The sequence below is a fragment of the Aegilops tauschii genome, chromosome 1 (assembly GCF_002575655.3).
Source record: "Aegilops tauschii subsp. strangulata cultivar AL8/78 chromosome 1, Aet v6.0, whole genome shotgun sequence".
Classification (NCBI taxonomy): domain Eukaryota; kingdom Viridiplantae; phylum Streptophyta; class Magnoliopsida; order Poales; family Poaceae; genus Aegilops; species Aegilops tauschii.
The window spans coordinates 67,013,828-67,034,346 of NC_053035.3; the positions used below are offsets into that span (position 1 = coordinate 67,013,828).

A 20,519-nucleotide genomic window follows, 5' to 3' on the forward strand; every position below is an offset into this window, starting at 1 on the left:
TTGGAGAATGATGTGATGGACAAGACCCAATCCTAAGCATAGCTCAAAGATCGTGTAGTTCGTTTGCTAGAGCTTTTCCAATGTCAAGTATCTTTTCCTTAGACCATGAGATTGTGCAACTCCCGGATACCGTAGGAGTGCTTTGGGTGTGCCAAACGTCACAACGTAACTGGGTGACTATAAAGGTACACTACAGGTATCTCCGAAAGTGTCTGTTGAGTTGGCACGGATCGAGACCGGGATTTGTCACTCCGTATGACTGAGAGGTATCTCTGGGCCCACTCGGTAATGCATCATCATAATGAGCTCAATGTGACTAAGGAGTTAGCCACGGGATCATGCATTACGGTACGAGTAAAGAGACTTGCCGGTAACGAGATTGAACAAGGTATTGGGATACCGACGATCGAATCTCGCGCAAGTAACATACCGATTGACAAAGGGAATTGTATACGGGATTGATTGAATCCTCGACATCGTGGTTCATCCGATGAGATCATCGTGGAACATGTGGGAGCCAACATGGGTATCCAGATCCCGCTGTTGGTTATTGACCGGAGAGGCGTCTCGGTCATGTCTACATGTCTCCCGAACCCGTAGGGTCTACACACTTAAGGTTCGGTGACGCTAGGGTTGTATAGATATTAGTATGCGGAAACCCGAAAGTTGTTCGGAGTCCCGGATGAGATCCCGGACGTCACGAGGAGTTCCGGAATGGTCCGGAGGTGAAGAATTATATATAGGAAGTCCAGTTTCGGCCACCGGGAAAGTTTCGGGGGTTATCGGTATTGTACCGGGACCACCGGAAGGGTCCCGGGGGTCCACCGGGTGGGGCCACCTATCCCGGAGGGCCCCATGGGCTGAAGTGGGAAGGGTACCAGCCCTTAGTGGGCTGGGGCGCCCCCCTTGGGCCTCCCCCTGCGCCTAGGGTTGGAAACCCTAGGGGTGGGGGCGCCCCACTTGGCTTGGGGGGGAAGCCACCCCCCCTTCTCCCTTGGCCGCCGCCCCCCCCCCCCCCCATGTAGATGGGTTCCAGGGCTGGCGCCCCCCCCCCTCCAGGGGGCCTATATATAGTGGGGGGGAGAGAGGGCAGCAACACCACAGCCCCTGACGCCTCCCTCTCCCCCTGCAACACCTCTCCCTCTCGCAGAAGCTTGGCGAAGCCCTGCCGAGATCCCGCTACTTCCACCACCACGCCGTCGTGCTGCTGGATCTCCATCAACCTCTCCTTCCCCCTTGCTGGATCAAGAAGGAGGAGACGTCGCTGCTCCGTACGTGTGTTGAACGCGGAGGTGCCGTCCGTTCGGCACTCGGTCATCGGTGATTTGGATCACGGCGAGTACGACTCCATCAACCCCGTTCATTGGAACGCTTCCGCTCGCGATCTACAAGGGTATGTAGATGCACTCCTTTCCCCTCGTTGCTAGTATACTCCATAGATGGATCTTGGTGATGCGTAGGAAATTTTAAAATTCTGCTACGATCCCCAACATGACCAGCGGGGCATGACCATAAAACATATCTCTCATATAAATAGAACAACCATTATTCTCGGATTTAAATGAGTAGCCATCTCGAATTAAACGAGATCCTGATACAATGTTCATGCTCAAAGCTGGCACTAAATAACAATTATTGAGGTTTAAAACTAATCCCGTAGGTAAATGTAGAGGCAGCGTGCCGACGGCGATCACATCGACCTTGGAACTATTCCCGACGCGCATCGTCACATCGTCCTTCGCCAGTCTCCTCTTATTTCGGAGCTCCTGCTTTGAGTTACAAATATGAGCAACCACACCGGTATCAAATACCCAGGAGCTACTACGAGTACTGGTAAGGTACACATCAATTACATGTATATCACATATACCTTTGGTGTTGCCGGCCTTCTTGTCCGCTAAGTATTTGGGGCAGTTCCGCTTCCAGTGACCACTTCCCTTGCAATAAAAGCACTCAGTCTCAGGCTTGGGTCCATTCTTTGACTTCTTCCCGGCAACTGGCTTACCGGGCGCGGCAACTCCCTTGCCGTCCTTCTTGAAGTTCTTCTTACCCTTGTCTTTCTTGAACTTAGTGGTTTTATTCACCATCAACACTTGATGTTCCTTTTTGATCTCCACCTCTGCTGATTTCAGCATTGAATATACCTCAGGAATGGTCTTTTCCATCCCCTGCATATTGAAGTTCATCACAAAGCTTTTGTAGCTTGGTGGAAGCGACTGAAGGATTCTGTCAATGACCGCGTCATCCGGGAGATTAACTCCCAGCTGAGACAAGCGGTTGTGTAACCCAGACATTTTGAGTATGTGCTCACTAACAGAACTATTTTCCTCCATTTTACAACTAAAGAACTTGTCGGGGACTTCATATCTCTCGACCCGGGCATGAGCTTGGAAAACCATTTCCAGCTCTTCGAACATCTCATATGCTCCATGTTTCTCAAAACGCTTTTGGAGCCCCGGTTCTAAGCTGTAAAGCATGCCGCACTGAACGAGGGAGTAATCATTAGCACGTGATTGCCAAGCGTTCATAACGTCTTGGTTCTCTGGGATGGGTGCTTCACCTAGCGGTGCTTCTAGGACATAATCTTTCTTGGCAGCTATGAGGATGATCCTCAGGTTCCGGACCCAGTCCGTATAGTTGCTGCCATCATCTTTCAGCTTGGTTTTCTCTAGGAACGCGTTGAAGTTGAGGGCAACGTGGGCCATTTGATCTACAAGACATATTGTAAAGATTTTAGACTAAGTTCATGATAATTAAGTTCATCTAATCAAATTATTCAATGAACTCCCACTCAGATAGACATCCCTCTAGTCATCTAAGTGAAACATGATCCGAGTCAACTAGGCCGTGTCCGATCATCACGTGAGACGGACTAGTCAATATCGGTGAACATCTTCATGTTGATCGTATCTTCTATACGACTCATGCTCGACCTTTCGGTCTTCCGTGTTCCGAGGCCATGTCTGTACATGCTAGGCTCATCAAGTCAACCTAAGTGTATTGTGTGTGTTCCGAGGCCATGTCTGTACATGCTAGGCTCGTCAACACCCGTTGTATGCGAACGTTAGAATCTATCACACCCGATCATCACGTGGTGCTTCGAAACAACGAACCTTCGCAACGGTGCACAGTTAGGGGGAACACTTTCTTGGAATTATTATAAGGGATCATCTTACTTACTACCGTCGTTCTAAGCAAATAAGATGTAAAACATGATAAACATCACATGCAATCAAATAGTGACATGATATGGCCAATATCATTTTGCTCCTCTGATCTCCATCTTCGGGGCGCCATGATCATCTTCGTCACCGGCATGACACCATGATCTCCATCATCGTGTCTTCATGAAGTTGTCACGCCAACAATTACTTCTACTTCTATGGCTAACGTGTTTAGCAATAAAGTAAAGTAATTTACATGGCGTTATTCAATGACACGCAGGTCATACAAAAAATTAAAGACAACTCCTATGGCTCCTGCCGGTTGTCATACTCATCGACATGCAAGTCGTGATTCCTATTACAAGAACATGATCAATCTCATACATCACATATATCTCATTCATCACATCCTTTTGGCCATATCACATCACAAGGCACATGCTGCAAAAACAAGTTAGACGTCCTCTAATTATTGTTGCATGTTTTTACGTGGCTTCTATAGGTTTCTAGCAAGAACGTTTCTTATCTACGTAAAACCACAACGTGATATGCCAATTTCTATTTACCCTTCATAAGGACCCTTTTCATCGAATCCGTTCCGACTAAAGTGGGAGAGACAGACACCTGCTAGCCACCTTATGCAACTAGTGCATGTGGTCGGTGGAACCTGTCTCACGTAAGCGTACGTGTAAGGTCGGTCCGGGCCGCTTCATCCCACAATACCGCCGAAACAAGATAAGACTAGTAGTGGCATGAAAAATTGACAACATCTACGCCCACAACTGCTTTGTGTTCTACTCGTGCATAGTAACTACGCATAGGCCTGGCTCTGATACCACTGTTGGGGATCGTAGCAGAATTTTAAAAAAATTTACGCATCACCTAGATCCATCTATGGAGTTTACTAGCAACGAGAGGGAAGGAGTGCATCTACATACCCTTGTAGATCGCGAGCGGAAGCGTTCAAGTGAACGGGGTTGATGGAGTCGTACGCGTCGTGATCCAAATCACCGATGACCGAGCGCCGAACGGACGGCACCTCCGCGTTCAACACACGTACGGAGCAGCGACGTCTCCTCCTTCTTGATCCAGCAAGGGGGAAGGAGAGGTTGATGGAGATCCAGCAGCACGACGGCGTGGTGGTGGAAGTAGCGGGGATCCCGGCAGGGCTTCGCCAAGCGCAAGCGGGAGGGAGAGGTGTCACGGGAGGGAGAGGGAGGCGCCAGGGGCTGTGGTCCGGCTGCCCTCCCTCCCCCCCCCCACTATTTATAGGGGCCCTGGGGGGGCGCCGGCCCCCTGGAGATCCCATCTGAGGGGGGCGGCGGCCAAGGGGGTGGCTTGCCCCCCAAGCCAAGTGGGGCGCCCCCCACCCCTAGGGTTTCCAACCCTAGGCGCAGGGGAGGCCCAAAGGGGGCGCACAAGCCCACCAGTGGCTGGTTCCCCTCCCCACTTCAGCCCATGGGGCCCTCCGGGACAGGTAGCCCCACCCGGTGGACCCCCGGGACCCTTCCGGTGGTCCCGGTACAATACCGATAACCCCTGAAACTTTCCCGGTGGCCGAAACTGGACTTCCTATATATAATTCTTTACCTTTGGACCATTCCGGAACTCCTCGTGACGTCCGGGATCTCATCCGAGACTCCGAACAACTTTCGGGTTTCCGCATACTAATATCTCTACAACCCTAGCGTCACCGAACCTTAAGTGTGTAGACCCTACGGGTTCGGGAGACATGCAGGCATGACCGAGACGACTCTCCGGTCAATAACCAACAGCGGGATCTGGATACCCATGTTGGCTCCCACATGTTCCACGATGATCTCATCGGATGAACCACGATGTCAAGGATTCAATCAATCCCGTATACAAATCCCTTTGTCAATCGGTACGTTACTTGCCCGAGATTCGATCGTCGGTATCCCAATACCTCGTTCAATCTCGTTACCGGCAAGTCACTTTACTCGTACCGTAATGCATGATCCCGTGACCAGACACTTGGTCACATTGAGCTCATTATGATGATGCATTACCGAGTGGGCCCAGAGATACCTCTCCGTCATACGGAGTGACAAATCCCAGTCTCGATCCGTGCCAACCCAACAGACACTTTCGGAGATACCCGTAGTGCACCTTTATAGTCACCCAGTTACGTTGTGACGTTTGGTACACCCAAAGCACTCCTACGGCATCCGGGAGTTGCACGATCTCATGGTCTAAGGAAATGATACTTGACATTAGAAAAGCTCTAGCAAACGAACTACACGATCTTTTGTGATATGCTTAGGATTGGGTCTTGTCCATCACATCATTCTCCTAATGATGTGATCCCGTTATCAATGACATCCAATGTCCATAGTCAGGAAACCATGACTATCTGTTGATCAACGAGCTAGTCAACTAGAGGCTTACTAGGGACACTTTGTGGTCTATGTATTCACACATGTATTACGATTTCCGGATAACACAATTATAGCATGAACAATAGACAATTATCATGAACAAGGAAATATAATAATGACCATTTTATTATTGCCTCTAGGGCATATTACCAACAGTCCCCTTGCCGAAGGCCCTGCCCATGTTTAATTGGGTCGCCGACAATATCATTGAGGGTGATCCTCGATGAAGTGGAGCTAAGGAGGGTCGCGATCCAGTTCCCAAATTTGTTTGGGAATCCTCGTTGTTGGAGTAGCTCAAGCAAATACTCCCACTTAACGGTGTCAAAGGCCTTGCGGATATCAAGCTTGAAGAGGAGGGAAGGGGTCTTGTTGTTGTGAAGGCGCCAAGCAAGGTTACGGACATACAGGAATTTGTCGTGAATGCTTCTTGTTCTGATGAAAGCGCTTTGGGCGTTGGAGATGAGACTTGTCATGTGGGGCCCAAGCCTTAAGGAGAGAAGCTTGGCAATAATCTTCGCGATCGCGTGGATGAGGCTGATAGGTCTATAATCGGCAATTCCCTCTGCCCCTTCCTTTTTAGACAAAAACGCCACTTTGCGGAATTGAGCCTCTAGAGGTTTGAAGTGTGAAGGGAGTCATAATGAATAATGACCCTCATGAGGTCAGGCTTGATAATGTTCCAACACTTCTTGAAAAGGAGGCCGGTGAAGCCATCTGGCCCTAGGGCCTTGTCACTTGGCATGTCGTTGATCGCTTCAAGGACCTCACTCTCAGTCATCGGGGAGTCGAGGCCATTCAAGTCCAGTGGTCCAAATTTAGCTCCTCCCATTTGAAATCTTTGCGACTTTTGGGGCCTCTCTTCGTGACATTGGAAAAACGATCCATGACCAGTTTCTCTTTGTCTTCGTGCTTGATGACCCACCCATGATCGTTCTTCATTCTATGGATATGGTTTTTTCACCTCCTAGCATTAACTCGGCGGTGGAAGATTTTAGTATTCACGTCCCCCTCTTGGAGGTTGGAAATTCCTGCACGTTGTTTCTTGCGTCATCTTTCTAGCACAACCAAGGCAATGACTCTTCTCTTGAGCCTAGCTCAGAGCTCAAGTTGGAAAAGAACCTATCCTCTTGGGCAATGTCAAAGCAGAGAATCACCAAAAGAGCAGTTTGGTGGTGGATTTTGCCTTTGAGAAAAGGCCCCTACTCCATTCGAAGAGGCGCAGTGCCGCTTTTTGAGCTTGTGTTAAAGGATTTGGTATGGCTCAATGTGATCAACCCTTTCGTTCCACGCCCTTAAAACCACCTCATTGAATCCAGGCATGGATGCCCAAAAGTTTTTGAATTTAAAGACTCGGGGCCTTCTCGGTCCCTTATCATCGGCAAGCAAGAACGGGCAATGGTCGGAGAGGGAGGAGGAGAGTGCATTCAGGACATGGGTATTGAGAGTTGTATCCCTCTTGGCGTTGCAGAAGGAGTCCAGCTTGCAGAAGGTTGGGCTTACCCTCTCGTTGCTCCAAGTGAACCTACGGTTTTGAAGGTGGATTTCTTTGAACTCACAATTCTGAAGTGTTGCCCTGAAACAATTGATCCTGCTGCAGTTAACATTTCTCTTGTTTTTTTCTTTGGCCCAGTAAATTTGGTTGAAATCCCCAGAACCAAGCCAAGCCATCCCTGATGGCGGCTTTTTTTTGTGCGGGTAAAAACTTATATTACTCAAGCATCAACCGTACAATCCTTTATTACATAACTCAATGACTTCTTGGAGGCCAGAGCCCAACCAAACTACGGTTCTACTACCAGTTCTAGCAAATTTAGCTAGGAAATCACTTACACAGTTCTGACCACGATTGATATGAGTAATATGAGTCATACGAAGAGACTTCAAATGCATGATCTCCTGCACCAGCGCCGCATAAACAGACCTGTTCATGCCACTGTCATTCAACATGTTCACCGCTAGTATCGAATCCATCTCAATGCAAATTGGGAGATCCGAACGTTGAATGGCTAGAGATAAACCCTCCATGCATGCACTTATTTCTGCTTCTAAGGCATCTCGACATGAGAAGAGTTCCCTGCAGGATGAATAGATGATATTGCCGCGATCATCACGAAGCACCATACCAGCTCCAGCTTTACCGTCCTCCGTCCATGATCCGTCCGTATTAAGTTTGACCCAACCAACGGGTGGAGGAGACCACTTTGCAGGATGTGTACCATTTGGTATTTCATGCGTACATTTCACAACTGGAGCATAAGATAATACAACTTTACCTTTCACGGGATCACAACCATAGTCTTGGGCCATTGCGATCAAGGAGTCCATGTAACTGCACAAAAAACGTCTGGATGTATCCATCGGTGGTGGGGTCTTATTGTGTGTCACCACATTACGGTTATGCCATATTCTCCAAAAGGTAAACAAAACCATGGTTCGTTGAACATCTCCCAATGGATACAAGACATCCAGTAGCCATTCTACACCAGTGTTAATTACTTCCTTAAGATTCGGCAAGCGCCACACTTCCCTCATACAGTCCCAGAGCTGGACTGCTAGTGGACATCGGCATAGTGCATGGAAACTATCCTCCGGCTCTGTACCACAAACAGGACAAACATCTAAAGTTTCTAGTCCTCTCTTATATTTATTCTGCCAGGTTGGAAGTGAATTTATAGCAACTCTCCAGGCAAAGTTTTTAACCGTTGGTGTAGACATACCTCCCCAAATCAATTTCCAGCAGGCCCGCCTCCCCTCTGGTGCAGAACTAGAGCCTTAGGCAATCTCACGGCATGACTCATCAAATGCCATATCGTACGCAGATTTAACTGTGAAAACACCAAATTTTCCTGGCCCCCAAGCTAGTACATCCGCACCCTGTCTCGGGGATGCTCAAATTTTCAAAATCTCCAAGACATCACATGGCAGAAAGATTGAACGTAAAAGTTGACCATTCCATGATCCATTGGCGTTCAGGAGTTGTGATACATATCTCATACGGCATCTCCCCTGTAAAGAAATTGGCTTGTAAGAAAAAGGCCTCGGTATCCAATTGCACGCCAGATACGGACACTCTGACCCTTGCCGATCCTCCATATCAATCCCTTTTTTAGAAGGTCTAGACCATGAGAAATAGCTGTCCACGTAGAAGAAGCGTTGCCCGTGAAAACAGTATCTTCCAACTTCCCACTTGGATAATAGCGAGCCTTCAACAGTTGAGCACACAGACACTCCGGCTTTGTGATTAGTCTCCATGCTTGGCGGGCCAATAGTGCTTGATTAAAAATACGGAAGTCTCGAAACCCGGCACCCCCTTTACACTTAGGCTGCTGCAGCTTTGGCCAAGCCTTCCAGTGGACCTTCCTCTTGCCTTCTGACGCTCCTCAATAAAAGTTTCTAACCAAGCTAGTTAATTAGATCATCACAAACTGAATAAGGAAGCTTAAAGACCCCCATAATATAAGTGGGCAATGCTTGTGCAACTGATTTTATCAACACTTCCCTACCAGGTTGAGCCAAATGACCATCTCCCCATTGGATTAGCCTTTTCAGAAGTCAGAGCTTGAAGATTTTGAAATTTGCCTTTTGACATACGCCCATCCGGAGTTGGTAGACCCAAGTACTTCTCCTCAAAGCCCGCAATTGGGATAGCTAGGACTTCTCTTACTTCCTCTTGAACGAGTAACGGGCATGTATCCCCAAAAAAATTGAACATTTATTATAGTTTAACAACTGTCCTGTGGCAGACGCATACATATTCAAACATGACTTAACTTCTTGAGCTTGTTCACGAGAGGCTTTGAAGAACAGAAGAGTATCATCCGCAAATAAGAGATGTGAGATACCAGGTGCCCTTCGACAAATTTTAACTTGTGCCGTATCCACCCTGTTCCTCAGTAGTGCAGAGAGACCGTCAGCAACGAACAAAAATAAAATGGGGAGAGAGGATCACCTTGCCGTAGCCCACACGACGGTGCAAATGAATCTAAGAGGGTCCCATTTAATTTAACAAAATATCGCACCGATGTGACACAAGAATCCAGTCAACCAATCGATGTGCAAACCCCAACTTTTGCATCATTTGCCTCAAGAAGCTCCAATCCACCCTATCATATGCTTTAGACAGGTCCAATTTGTAAGCACAACAACTTCTTGTGGGATCTTTTTCCTGCTTAATGTAGTGGATACACTCAAAAGCAATCAAGGCATTATCCGTGATCATCCTTCCTTGAATAAAAGCACTCTGCTCAGGAGAAATAATGTCGTCTAGAAGAGGCCTAAGCCTATTCACAAGACACTTAGAGACCACCTTGTAGATGACATTGCACAAGCTAATAGGGCGGAAATCGGAAACCTTGCAGGGGTTTGCAATTTTCGGAATAAGTACAATGGAGGTTTCATTCACACCTTCTGGCATAATACTTGTCCTAAAAAACTCTCTTACTGCCTTGATAATATTTTCCTTTAGACTGTCCCAATTCCTCTGAAAGAATCTAGCAGGAAATCCATCGGGCCCCGGTGCCTTTAGGGGGCCAATTTGGAAGAGTGCATCTGAAATCTCCTGATCAGAGAAGTCACTACAAAGCTTTGCATTATTCTCAGCTGATATAACAGGATTAAATAAATTCAAGACAGGTGTAGAATCATGGTTTGGATCTGCTGTAAATATAGACTTGAAGTATGCAGAAACCAAGACCCCCATGTCATGAGAATCTGTATGCACATTACCATCATCATCAAATAATTGTCTAATTCTATTTTTCCGAGCTCACCACACTGCCTTGCTCTGGAAAAACCTTGTGTTCCTATCACCTTCCTTGAGCCAAGTAATACGCGATCTCTCGAGCCAAATCATTTCCTCTTTGTACAACAAATCATTGAGTTTATCCGACGCTTCTCTGATTTCCTGTCTGTCTGCATTCATTCTCATAAGTTCTTCTAACCTTGACCGAGACTTATTTATTTCTCTGGATACGTTTCCAAATTTTTTACTACTCCATCTCCTTAATGTAGACATGGTACTCCGAAGGGCAGTACTCACCTGCCCCAGGTCGTCCATCACACCAAAAGCCGACCAGGCTTTGCGAATCACTTCAGGGAGGCTTGCATCCCTCTCCCAAAAAATCTCATACCTCCTTCCTGTGGCCTTGGGAACAAGCTGGTCCGCCTCACCCTTCAGCAACAAAGGAACATGATCGGAACTAGGAGAGGCTAAGTGGTGTACTGTATGAAAAGCATACAGATTCCTCCAGGAGTTTGAAGCCACTGCTCTATCAAGACGGACTCTCACATTCGCCCTACCTGAACGCATATTATCATAAGTATATGGGACTCCAACAAAACCAAGGTCAACCAACTCACAAAACATAAGAGCATCTCTAAAGGCTATCATTTGTTGTTCAGGCCGTGGTGTAATGGAAAAATGCTCAAACCCCCACATGGCTTCATTAAAGTCTCCGATAACTAACCACGGTAAATCTGACACCGCTTTTAGGCCTTGTAATGTATCCCACATAAGATGACGATCCTCAACTCTTGGCTGACCGTAAACTCCAGTCAATCTCCATGGAGTGCCGTTGGGTTCAGTTTTAACAGCAACATCTATGTATCGATCGTCTTTCCCAAGTATTGTAACTTCACAAGATTCATGCCAATATAAGGCTAGCCCACCGCTAATACCAATGCTATCAACTCCTTCAAAGCCTTGTAGACCAAGACGTCGCCTTAACCTTCTCATCCTGCTTACTGTTTGTCTAGTTTCAGAAAGAAAAACAAAATTGGGGGAATGCGACTGCACCAAAGTCGCAAGATCGCGAACTGTCCGAGAGTTCCCCCCTCCCCGGCAGTTCCAACTAAGAGCATTCATTGGGTCGGGCGGCACTCCTCTAGGGAGCCCGCCAAATTAACATTGTTCTGGGAAGCCACGGATCCACTATCTGCTCTCAACTTCTTATTGTTTGCATTATGCTGCGAGGTACTAGCGTTGGACAGATCAGACTGATCTGTCTCTTTTTCCTCCCCAAAGGAATTCTGAAGATGTGTTTCAAACTTTCAATGGATCCTCCAACAGCCACCGGCACTAAGGCCAACCTATTCATCGCACAGGGTGTTGACACCACATCTGCCGTTGTCCGCTTACCAAGAATGTTTAGTTCAGACCTACCATCTTGACTGGATACATTATTTGGAGCAGCAGCCAGGTCATCGACTTCCATCGAACCACCTTCTGTACCCATGTTGAAAAGACTATTATGTCTCCAGCTCTGAAGTTGAATACCATCAGGGTTCTGCGATCTTGTATATACTGCATCCTCTCTGCCAAGTCCGCGGCCCCGAGATGAGCCACCTCTTCCTCTGACTGCACCCCTACCGGATCCTCGCCCAGCCGCTTTACTCTTCCACATCCACAAGAATGAAGTCACCCCACTCAAACTTAGAAACATCATGCTCACCGGTTCCGCACTCCTCAAACCAGTGTCCAAGCAAGCCACCATGATTGCAAAAAATAGGCATCTTTTCATACTTGACCATATACCAGTCCTTCTTGCCTCCACGAGTTATCGAGACAAAACGCTCCAACCTTCTGTTTACATCTAGGTTAGCCCTAACTCTCACAAAAGCTCCAATATAGCCTGCCGGTAATTAGATCTGTACCTCCGTAATCTGCCCCAGTTTACGGCACATACCCTTGATCATTGGTTCATTCAGGTAAAGATCAGGTAAACCAAGAATTCGCGCCCAGACAGCAACCTTATCAAGCACAACCGATCTAGGGTTCGTGTAGCCGTCATACTCTTGGATGATGACTGCTTGATTTCTAAACAGCCAAGGTCCGTTTGTCAATGTCGTATTCCAGTCGCCGAGACATCCGAACTGCACCGTGAACAAATTTGTATCGATCATGCGCCAGCACACATCTCTTGCAGGATTCCATGCTGATCTCATATCCGCATACAGCGCGGAAGGACTAAAACTCTTTGTTGTGTGAACCCTAGCAATCGCAAGCCACTTAGCATGAACCTTCGGTAGATTCTCCTCATCCTCCCAAACGAACTCATCCCCATCATCCTCATGGAGCTCAAGCCTTCCAAGAAGTTCTTCCACCTCCTCTCTATGGGATGATCTCCTTGTAGGGTTGGCTGCCTCTTTATCCATCTGTCCTGACACCTACGATCAGACCCGGCTCCCGCTAGTCCAAAGCCAGGAGGAAGCTTTAGGGCTCCTGCTGGAACAGCTGGAGATAGGGGAAGGGTGGGACGATCGAAGGGATTGATCAATCGGACTCGCAATACTCTGGGGACGAAGTCGCCAGAGGAGAACCAAACCGCAGCTTTGGCTTAGGAGCTCGGCAAAGAAAGCGTCTTTGCACCCCAGGTCATGGCGGAGAGCTTGAAGAGCACATCGGTCCCTCTCACCCGGTCCCTCTCACCCGGACCATGGGGAAGAGGCAGTACATTGTGAAGGTGATGTTGGACACGTCAACAAAATCATCCTAGAGCAGCAACCCCCCTGCCCCACACACACCCAGTACCATTTGTCGGTCTTTGCGCGAAGCTGCACAGCCTCTACCCTCCTAAAAAGTTTGCCGCAAACTGATCGACATTGTCGAGCTTTGTCCCTTGAAGGCATACTACATTACAAGACAAGGAGGCGATCGTGGCATTGACCGTATAGTTGCGATCCGGGCAGTTTAGCCCCCTCACATTCCAACCCAGGAGATTAATCGGTTGTTCTAACATTATGTAACCAAAAGTACCCTGGAGCCTGGCCATTCAACAGAAGCAGTCCTAGCAGCAACAACAATGCCCAGAACATCTCTAGGACATACAGACAGACGGTAACCAACAGGCCTTGGAAAGCATAACAACAACAGCACTTGCCCCTCCAGCGAAGACAGCAGTGGGCACCCAACGATTACATGGCCAGCGGCCAACAGATAGCTTGCTCCCAGGAAGTAGACTATTGCGGAAATGTAAAAGTCCACTCTTGCAACATTGTTTTGATGTTTTCACATACGCATCATGGGCAAACTGAGCCGATATAAGTACCGCAAGAGAAATGATGGTATAGAAACATTTGATTCATACAAATTGAATGATTTAATGGAAGTCCCACACTATGCCAAAACAAGCACACATAACGCATAATCTATAAAGTACAGTAGCCACTGTCATCATGAATTACCTGCCAGAGTTTTCACCTGTGTCATGAGTTGAGTGTGTCCACCTACATACACCGCAATGCAAGATCCAGCAGTTATAGAGCAAAATAGAAGTCCTTTACAGAAGCTCTTAGAAACCAAGCTCGCCAAAAATTAATGTTTCCATCCTTGTTGTTAGACATTTCTACAGAAACAATTTCTTCAGGTTGTACCCGCAAAAGAGCAAAAATGAAAGGAATGTAGAAATAAAAGAACCTAAGTGTTAGTTTCTGTATCGAGGTCGTATACCGAAGATAATCCAGGCAAGCATCCAAGGTCAACGGCATTCCTGTCATGCCTGGACGCTTCCATGATGTGTCAGTATAAGCAAGTGCCCTCTGGCCAAGTAGATCATCGAAATGTACGCTGATCTTGCTTACGTAATCTGGAGCTGGTAGTTGCTCGACTAATCTGGACCTCATAGTGCATAATGGGTAAGCTCCATCTCCACATATTTTCAATCATCGGGGTCCATCTCCTCATCTTGCTCGGATTTATTCGTGTCGCTTCTATCAGATTCCTGCTGTGTGTCTTGGCTAGGATCATCTTCGGGCAACTCACCCTCGTAATCCTCACTTTGAGGTTCATTATTCTTGGTAGGCACGAGTGCCAGGGTGCGAACCATCCAATCAGGGCAGTCTTCTTCACCTCCAAAAAGGAGCGCACCATGCTTATCTTTCACCGGTTGGACAACAGGTGACTTCGCCGTTCTGCAAGAGCACTCCGGTAACGGGTGTGCAAGAAAAGATGCAGGTTTTGACATCGTAGCTGACATTTTGATGCCCTCTATGCGTGCACTGTTATTGAGATGCTGACGTGCAGCCATTGTCCAATTCCGTGGTGGATGATACAGATGATCGCTGACATTTTCAAACAGTGTAGCAACAGTCTTTCTGTTCATATGAAAATAAGGGAATCAGTCATCATGTGCGAAATTACATATCAGTGAACAATCTACATTGGCGAACGATGCTTTTGAACACCACCTAGATATGCTACTAAATTCTCAAGTGGCCTAGCTAGTCTGTACATAGCTTTTGCTTGGCGCAAAACCTAATGTGTAATCTACCTACATCCCGACATTAAGCAATCTAGATTGTCAAAAGAATAAAAGATGTTTTTGAACACCACCTATACATGTACTAAATTCTCAAGTGGCCTAGCCAGTCATATGTACATAGCTTTTGCTTGGCGCAAAATCTAATATCTTATCCACCTACATCCTGACATTAAGCTATCTAGACTGTCAAAAGATGCATTTGAACACCACCTATATATGTACATGGCTTTTGCTTGGAGCAAAATTTAATGGGTTATTCACCTCCTGCATCCTGAAAACTACTTTACGACTGCACATATGCCAGCAATGTTTTTCGAAACAAAAAAGGTTCAATTTTTCTAAAAGAACAATTATTCTTAAGTTATAAGCAAACTGTACGAAGTCAATAGTACTGATAATAATGGTGTTATACCTGTCAGGCCTATAGGTTATACCAGATGGGGTTTGGTATAACCGGTGCCCCATAATCAAACTTGAGTAGTCTGGCCAACCACTCCCGTCATTGTGAAACCCAGGGAAGAATGCATCAGCTTGAACAGAAACAAAATAATCAAGCGCGTCCCAGAGCAATCGGTGAGCTTGCCTCCTAAATTCAATGGGCGATGGATCAGGTTCCGTGTCATTCTCACCAATCCACCCATACCACCCTTCCTTCTCATGGGCATAAAATGGTCTTGCAGGAGGTGGAGGCAGCGGCCTCGGACGAGGCCCTGCTTTTTTCCATTCCTCAATGAGTTCCTTCTCGCTCTTGGGAGGTGGAGGATGCGGCAAATCAGAGGAGAGAGGAGACTCTGGGCCAGCTAAATCAGATAGCTCCCTCTGACTACACAAGGAAGTGCGATCAACTAAGTTGGCATACATAGCTCGTAGAGGAATGAGTATTCTTTGCCCACCAAAAGTTTCCGAACCAGCCAAGTATATTATTGTAGTTGATGGATAACCTAATGCTTGGAGTAGAAGTCCAACCTGTAAGTACAAATAGTTTGCACCATAAGCTTGGAAGTAAGCATCTATTACGAGTTAAACACGGTAATAAGCAAACCATGTTCCCATAATTTCATGGAAGAGAAACAAGGCGCAATCCTAATTGTGTTCTATGAAAAGAACAATGATTCATTGAAGTGTTCTCAAATAATGCCACTTTGAACTGAAGATTAGAAGGCCCCAAAGTATAATGCATGACTACATTTTGTTTCTCTTCTTTTTCTGAATGTGCATGCCATGCCCCTATATATGCTGGCATACCTATATGCATGTGAATAAGGTTTGTAGTATCTCATTTTTCACAGCTGAAGCTCAATTCTTTGAGCTTTACAGTTCCCACGCAAAGGTTTAAACATGAAGTGTATATAAAACCAACCTAAGGTCACCAAGTGTACATAAAACATGGGGAAGACGACCAATAACTAGCAGTATAACTATCTCACTATGTTGATCGCGTTTTGACACCCTAAGATTTCCAATGTCAATCAATGATATGTTTTGCAAGCTACACACGAAAGCTGGAAGCATTATTACATATTTTTATTAAGCAGATGAAACTTTACTCAAGTATGTGCATCACGAACAGTTGAACGCCAGATAAGCAACAAAGTTGACTTTAGCAAACCATTAGAAACAAGCCTCACCTCTTCTGGCATCAGTGGACATGAACCATTTTTCTTTATGGACACTGAATCAACAGTTAGTTGTTCCTTCACAGTTCCTCGTTTGATCATCTGATTCCTTCTATACTGAATCAATTCTGTATGGATGTCCTAGAAAAATCAAGTAACAACCAGTCACATAAATTCTATAGATAGATATTCAACAGAAATCCGTCCAACCTTCACATTAGAATAGAAAGAAACCATTCTAGCTCCACCAACCTGGAAAAGTTCAGCACAACCATGAAAAGCTAGAGTATCTCTTAGCAATCCTGGATGATATGCCAGATAAGGACGACCAGATGCTCGCAACCTATACAAATATACAAGAACTATGAGAGAACAGCAAAAGCAAATCAAAATAGCAGATTCATATTAAACTGGGGAAGTTTAAAGGGTATAATTTTCAATTTTACATATGTATATCACCCAACATCTAGAGTGAGCAACCGAAAACTCCCTAGTGCAACCAAATATTCCAGAATGTAAAAGTAACATCGCATTTTCTTAGTAAATTATAAGCAAGACAACTAGCAAATTGAAGCTTTGTTAAAGGCTTCGAAAGTGCCCCAGCAATACGATGAGAGTTACAGTCAATGTAACCAGACAATATATATTGGCTCAGGCCACTGGCAACTACAGATAATTCAAAATATGAACGGTGAACCATAGCATGTACAAATATTAGAAAGACAGAAAGCATCACCTTCCTACTATTTGGCTACCGAGAGACCGAATTTCTGGACGGAACTTGAGAGCATGGAAAGCTACCCTGCACCTAAGTCTCTGAAGTTCCTCCAAGCTTGCAGGAAGAATTGACTGCGAAATCATCATACTCTAAGTCCACGATGTACCACAAACAAAAAAGAGAAAAAGAGTTAGTGGGACCTGGAGGATACCTGGAGACATTTACCTCCATTAACGATTATCCCAAGGACTTTTGATTTGACAAGTCTGGGCAAGACATCTGTGGTGTAATAGTCTGAAGTGGCTGTATTCTTAGGAGATACTGTCGGGAATTTGATCTTTTTTCTAGCCTCTCTAAGATCCTTTGGCAAACCCCGCACTATTGGCACGTCATCGGAAAGTGCAGCAATGAAGTGCTCTTCATCATAGAGATACGAAAAACTTTTGAAATTTGAACTGCATAGTCAAAACAAGGAAAGAAGTAGAGCATTATTTAGTGGTCAGTATAAGACAGCGTACAGGTAATAGATAAAGCCGCAAGCTGAATATACAAAAAGCAGGAGAAGGTGACCTGATGCCTCTTGCACGAGTTGTCGCTTGTATCTCAGGAATAACAAGAGTGGCATTTAAGAGCCTGGCAACGGCGACAAGATCACAGATCTAACAAACAGAAATATGTCATATTCCTACAGCATAATGACAACACAAATGGCAATTAGCACTAGGAAACTTACTGAAGACTGTATCTTCTCAAAGCCACCGTAAATCTTTGCATAAATAAAACCATTATCCTTAGCTGGAGCTGTAACATGGCGTATCAAACAAATCAGACTATTGATCAAGCGTGAGGGTTTGAATTGGGAGAAATAACTCATAAAGGTATATTTTAACAAAAATACTGAATATACAAATAACACCAGTTTAATAAACCAAACACTTCCTGAAATGTTATAAGCTCTGCAGTAATTACAGATGATGTGACAAACTTCCAAATAAAGCAAAGCAAAAGAGGTATATAAGCATATTTATCCACAGCAGTATGGAGGGGAAAATCATTAATCAGTAAGCAGTCCAAGATCAAGTACATTATACTCCCTCCGTCCGGAAATACTTGTCATCAAAATGGATAAAAGGAGATGTATCTAGGCATATTTTAGTTCTAGATACATCCCTTTTTATCCATTTTGATGACAAGTATTTTCGGACGGAGGGAGTACTAGGGAGTGGTGATTACAATGTTGCCAGAAAACAGGGGAGGGCTGAATCAATCAAAATGAATCCAAGAATAAGATGTAAATAAAAGCATCAAGTATGTGTGCCTATTCAATGTCTCAAAAAGGTAGGTTGCGCTGTTTGCTCTTATAAACAAACTGAATGACTAAGCTAGGGATAGAAGTTACAAACAAATTATAAGTTGAGAGCCAAATTACCAGGGTACAATTGTCTAGGTTTTGCATAAGGGTGTAGGTGATCAAGTGTACTCAATGGACCCCACAACCTACGGGGTCGAGGCTTCTGCCATGATGAAGAAAGAGGAAAGAAGATATTAGCTCCAAAACAACTCTTTCCATAAGATACGATGAATCTAAATATCAGCATCTGAACTGTGAATTCATTTGAAAGTAATACTAATGACTTACCGATCCAAATGGAAGAACATTGTCCACGCTGTACTTACTAATTCCCCCGGCAGAATAATTTGCAAGGAAAAGGTGCACCAGCAGTGACAGCATGGACAAGATGATGCCGACGGCCGTGGCCAGCTTGAATTTGCTTTTGAGGAGCATCTTATTTCATTACTCTCAGCTCCAAATCCTGCTGAACGGATTCAATATCAGCGTTTTGGGCAGGTAAACTACGCCTATCTGAGATGCCCCAAAAGCTACAAGCAGAACCAGAAATGCAAGGCGCATATTTGAGGAGTATGTTCTCTAGTTAATCTTAAGATAAATGTTCATCCGGAGACTGGGGCAGATCTTATCGCATAACCTACATTGAACGATAATTAGTAGGTATCCCTACGATGAAAACCCCTGATCAATCAACACCCGCCGCAGCTCCCCAGACGCGCAACCCCCGTCTCCCGTTCACGCAGCCCGCCCACGCGATCGAACCAGTCGCCTCCCCGCACCGTGAGCGACCCCGCGAAGGGCCGCAAGGATCCATCACGAACGCGGGGCGCCCGCGGCTGGGTGGTCGGGATCCAGATCCCCACGCGCCGCAGGAGTACACAGGTACGTACAATATATACGGAGGGGAACGGGATGCCGTACCTGCCTGCCTGCGGCGGCGCCCCACGGCGGACGGGCGGCGGCGGGAGAGTTAGGGTTAGGCGAAGCAGGAGGGCTCCGATTCGGAGGAGCCACTCGGCGCGGCGACCTGCGGAGTGGAGAGGTGGAGTGAAGTGGGGCGCTCTCCTCTCTCTCTCTCTCTCTCTCTGCCTCCCTCCCCGTCTCTCTCCTCGGCGAGGTGGCGACCTGCGTGCTCTGGTCGGGGTGGAGCACGTGGAGGGTGGGTGGCCTGGTGGGGCCGGTCAGTCAGTGGATCGAACGGCAGCGCCCTGATCTCTCATCCGATTCATCATCCTTCCTTTCTTTTTCCCTTTGCTATATATTCCCAATGATGTTGCCGAAAGCAACAAGTGCTTTTCTTAGGAGATCAAAGAGAGTAACAAGGGAGACAATTTGATTCGCTCGTGTATCGTCTATGTATGGATTGTTGAACTGATGAATTGGTTCTGTGTTATATGATCTACCTGCTTGTATTTGCATGAAAATGAGGTTTTGAATATGAGGGATGTAGTTGTCCGGACGGAATATGAGGACAGGCCAGTGTTGTATACAAACACGTACACGGATATTTAGGGAATCAAATTTGCTCAGTCGGTTTGGAGATGCTCTAAGATATACAAGTACAATATCGATTATAGGGCTCATTGAGTTAGGAGAACTTGATGAGATATAAGTATCAATTTGGGCATAAGCGCTATAATTGCTAATGTGTAATGACTCTATATTGGCTCGGTAGAAGTTTCAACCTTAGTTGTTGTACAACATGTTGGTCGCTCCCATTTAGCCCGTAACGATTGCTTGAATGGTCTTGTGGAAAGGATACCACTTAATTGTTGGCATTCCCTGGCCCGTACATGAGTTTTGCGGGCTTTAATTATAGATTCACACTGTCAAGGTTTAGTGATTTACTTATTATCGAGGAGTCCACCATCAACATTTGCATTAGAGCTCGGGTTACAAACAATGTCCATGTAAATATTGACCGTGTGGGCATGGTGAGCAATCTTCAAATAATCTCTATTACTTAAAAAATACGTATCGTTCCCTTTCCTGCTGGACGAAACGCGTTCTGCTT

At 46.0% G+C, this 20,519-nt stretch overlaps 1 protein-coding gene across 3 annotated transcripts; it reads right to left on the bottom strand.

Annotated features, from left to right (window-relative positions):
* Positions 1-13,816: 13,816 nt before the first annotated feature.
* LOC109745540 (protein EMBRYO SAC DEVELOPMENT ARREST 30) lies at positions 13,817-19,707 on the bottom strand. 3 transcript variants are annotated; one of them, XM_020304669.4, is made up of 11 exons: positions 19,427-19,707; positions 18,794-18,968; positions 18,584-18,668; positions 17,888-17,955; positions 17,725-17,813; positions 17,366-17,609; positions 17,173-17,285; positions 16,689-16,779; positions 16,449-16,577; positions 15,233-15,786; positions 13,817-14,653 (listed from the first exon to the last, which is right to left on the bottom strand). In XM_020304669.4, the coding sequence occupies exons 2-11, from the start codon at positions 18,938-18,940 to the stop codon at positions 14,218-14,220; spliced, it is 1,956 nt and encodes a 651-aa protein (XP_020160258.1). In that variant the 5' UTR covers positions 18,941-18,968; positions 19,427-19,707; the 3' UTR covers positions 13,817-14,217. The 3 variants fall into 3 exon arrangements, with proteins under 3 accessions (XP_020160258.1, XP_020160259.1, XP_020160260.1); XM_020304670.4 differs by having other exon boundaries at positions 18,794-18,971; positions 19,427-19,657; XM_020304671.4 differs by having other exon boundaries at positions 19,431-19,619.
* Between the last annotated feature and the right edge of the window lie 812 nt (positions 19,708-20,519).

Bases quoted from the DNA above. Each gene is read 5' to 3' on its own strand.
- LOC109745540 (XM_020304669.4), bottom strand. From the start codon at position 18,940: ATGCTCCTCAAAAGCAAATTCAAGCTGGCCACGGCCGTCGGCATCATC. The intron at 16,578-16,688 runs GTTGGTGGAGCT...TGATTTTTCTAG, and splicing joins GTTGTGCTGAACTTTTCCAG to GACATCCATACAGAATTGAT. The intron at 14,654-15,232 runs GTATAACACCAT...TCATATGAACAG, and splicing joins ATAACCTATAGGCCTGACAG to AAAGACTGTTGCTACACTGT.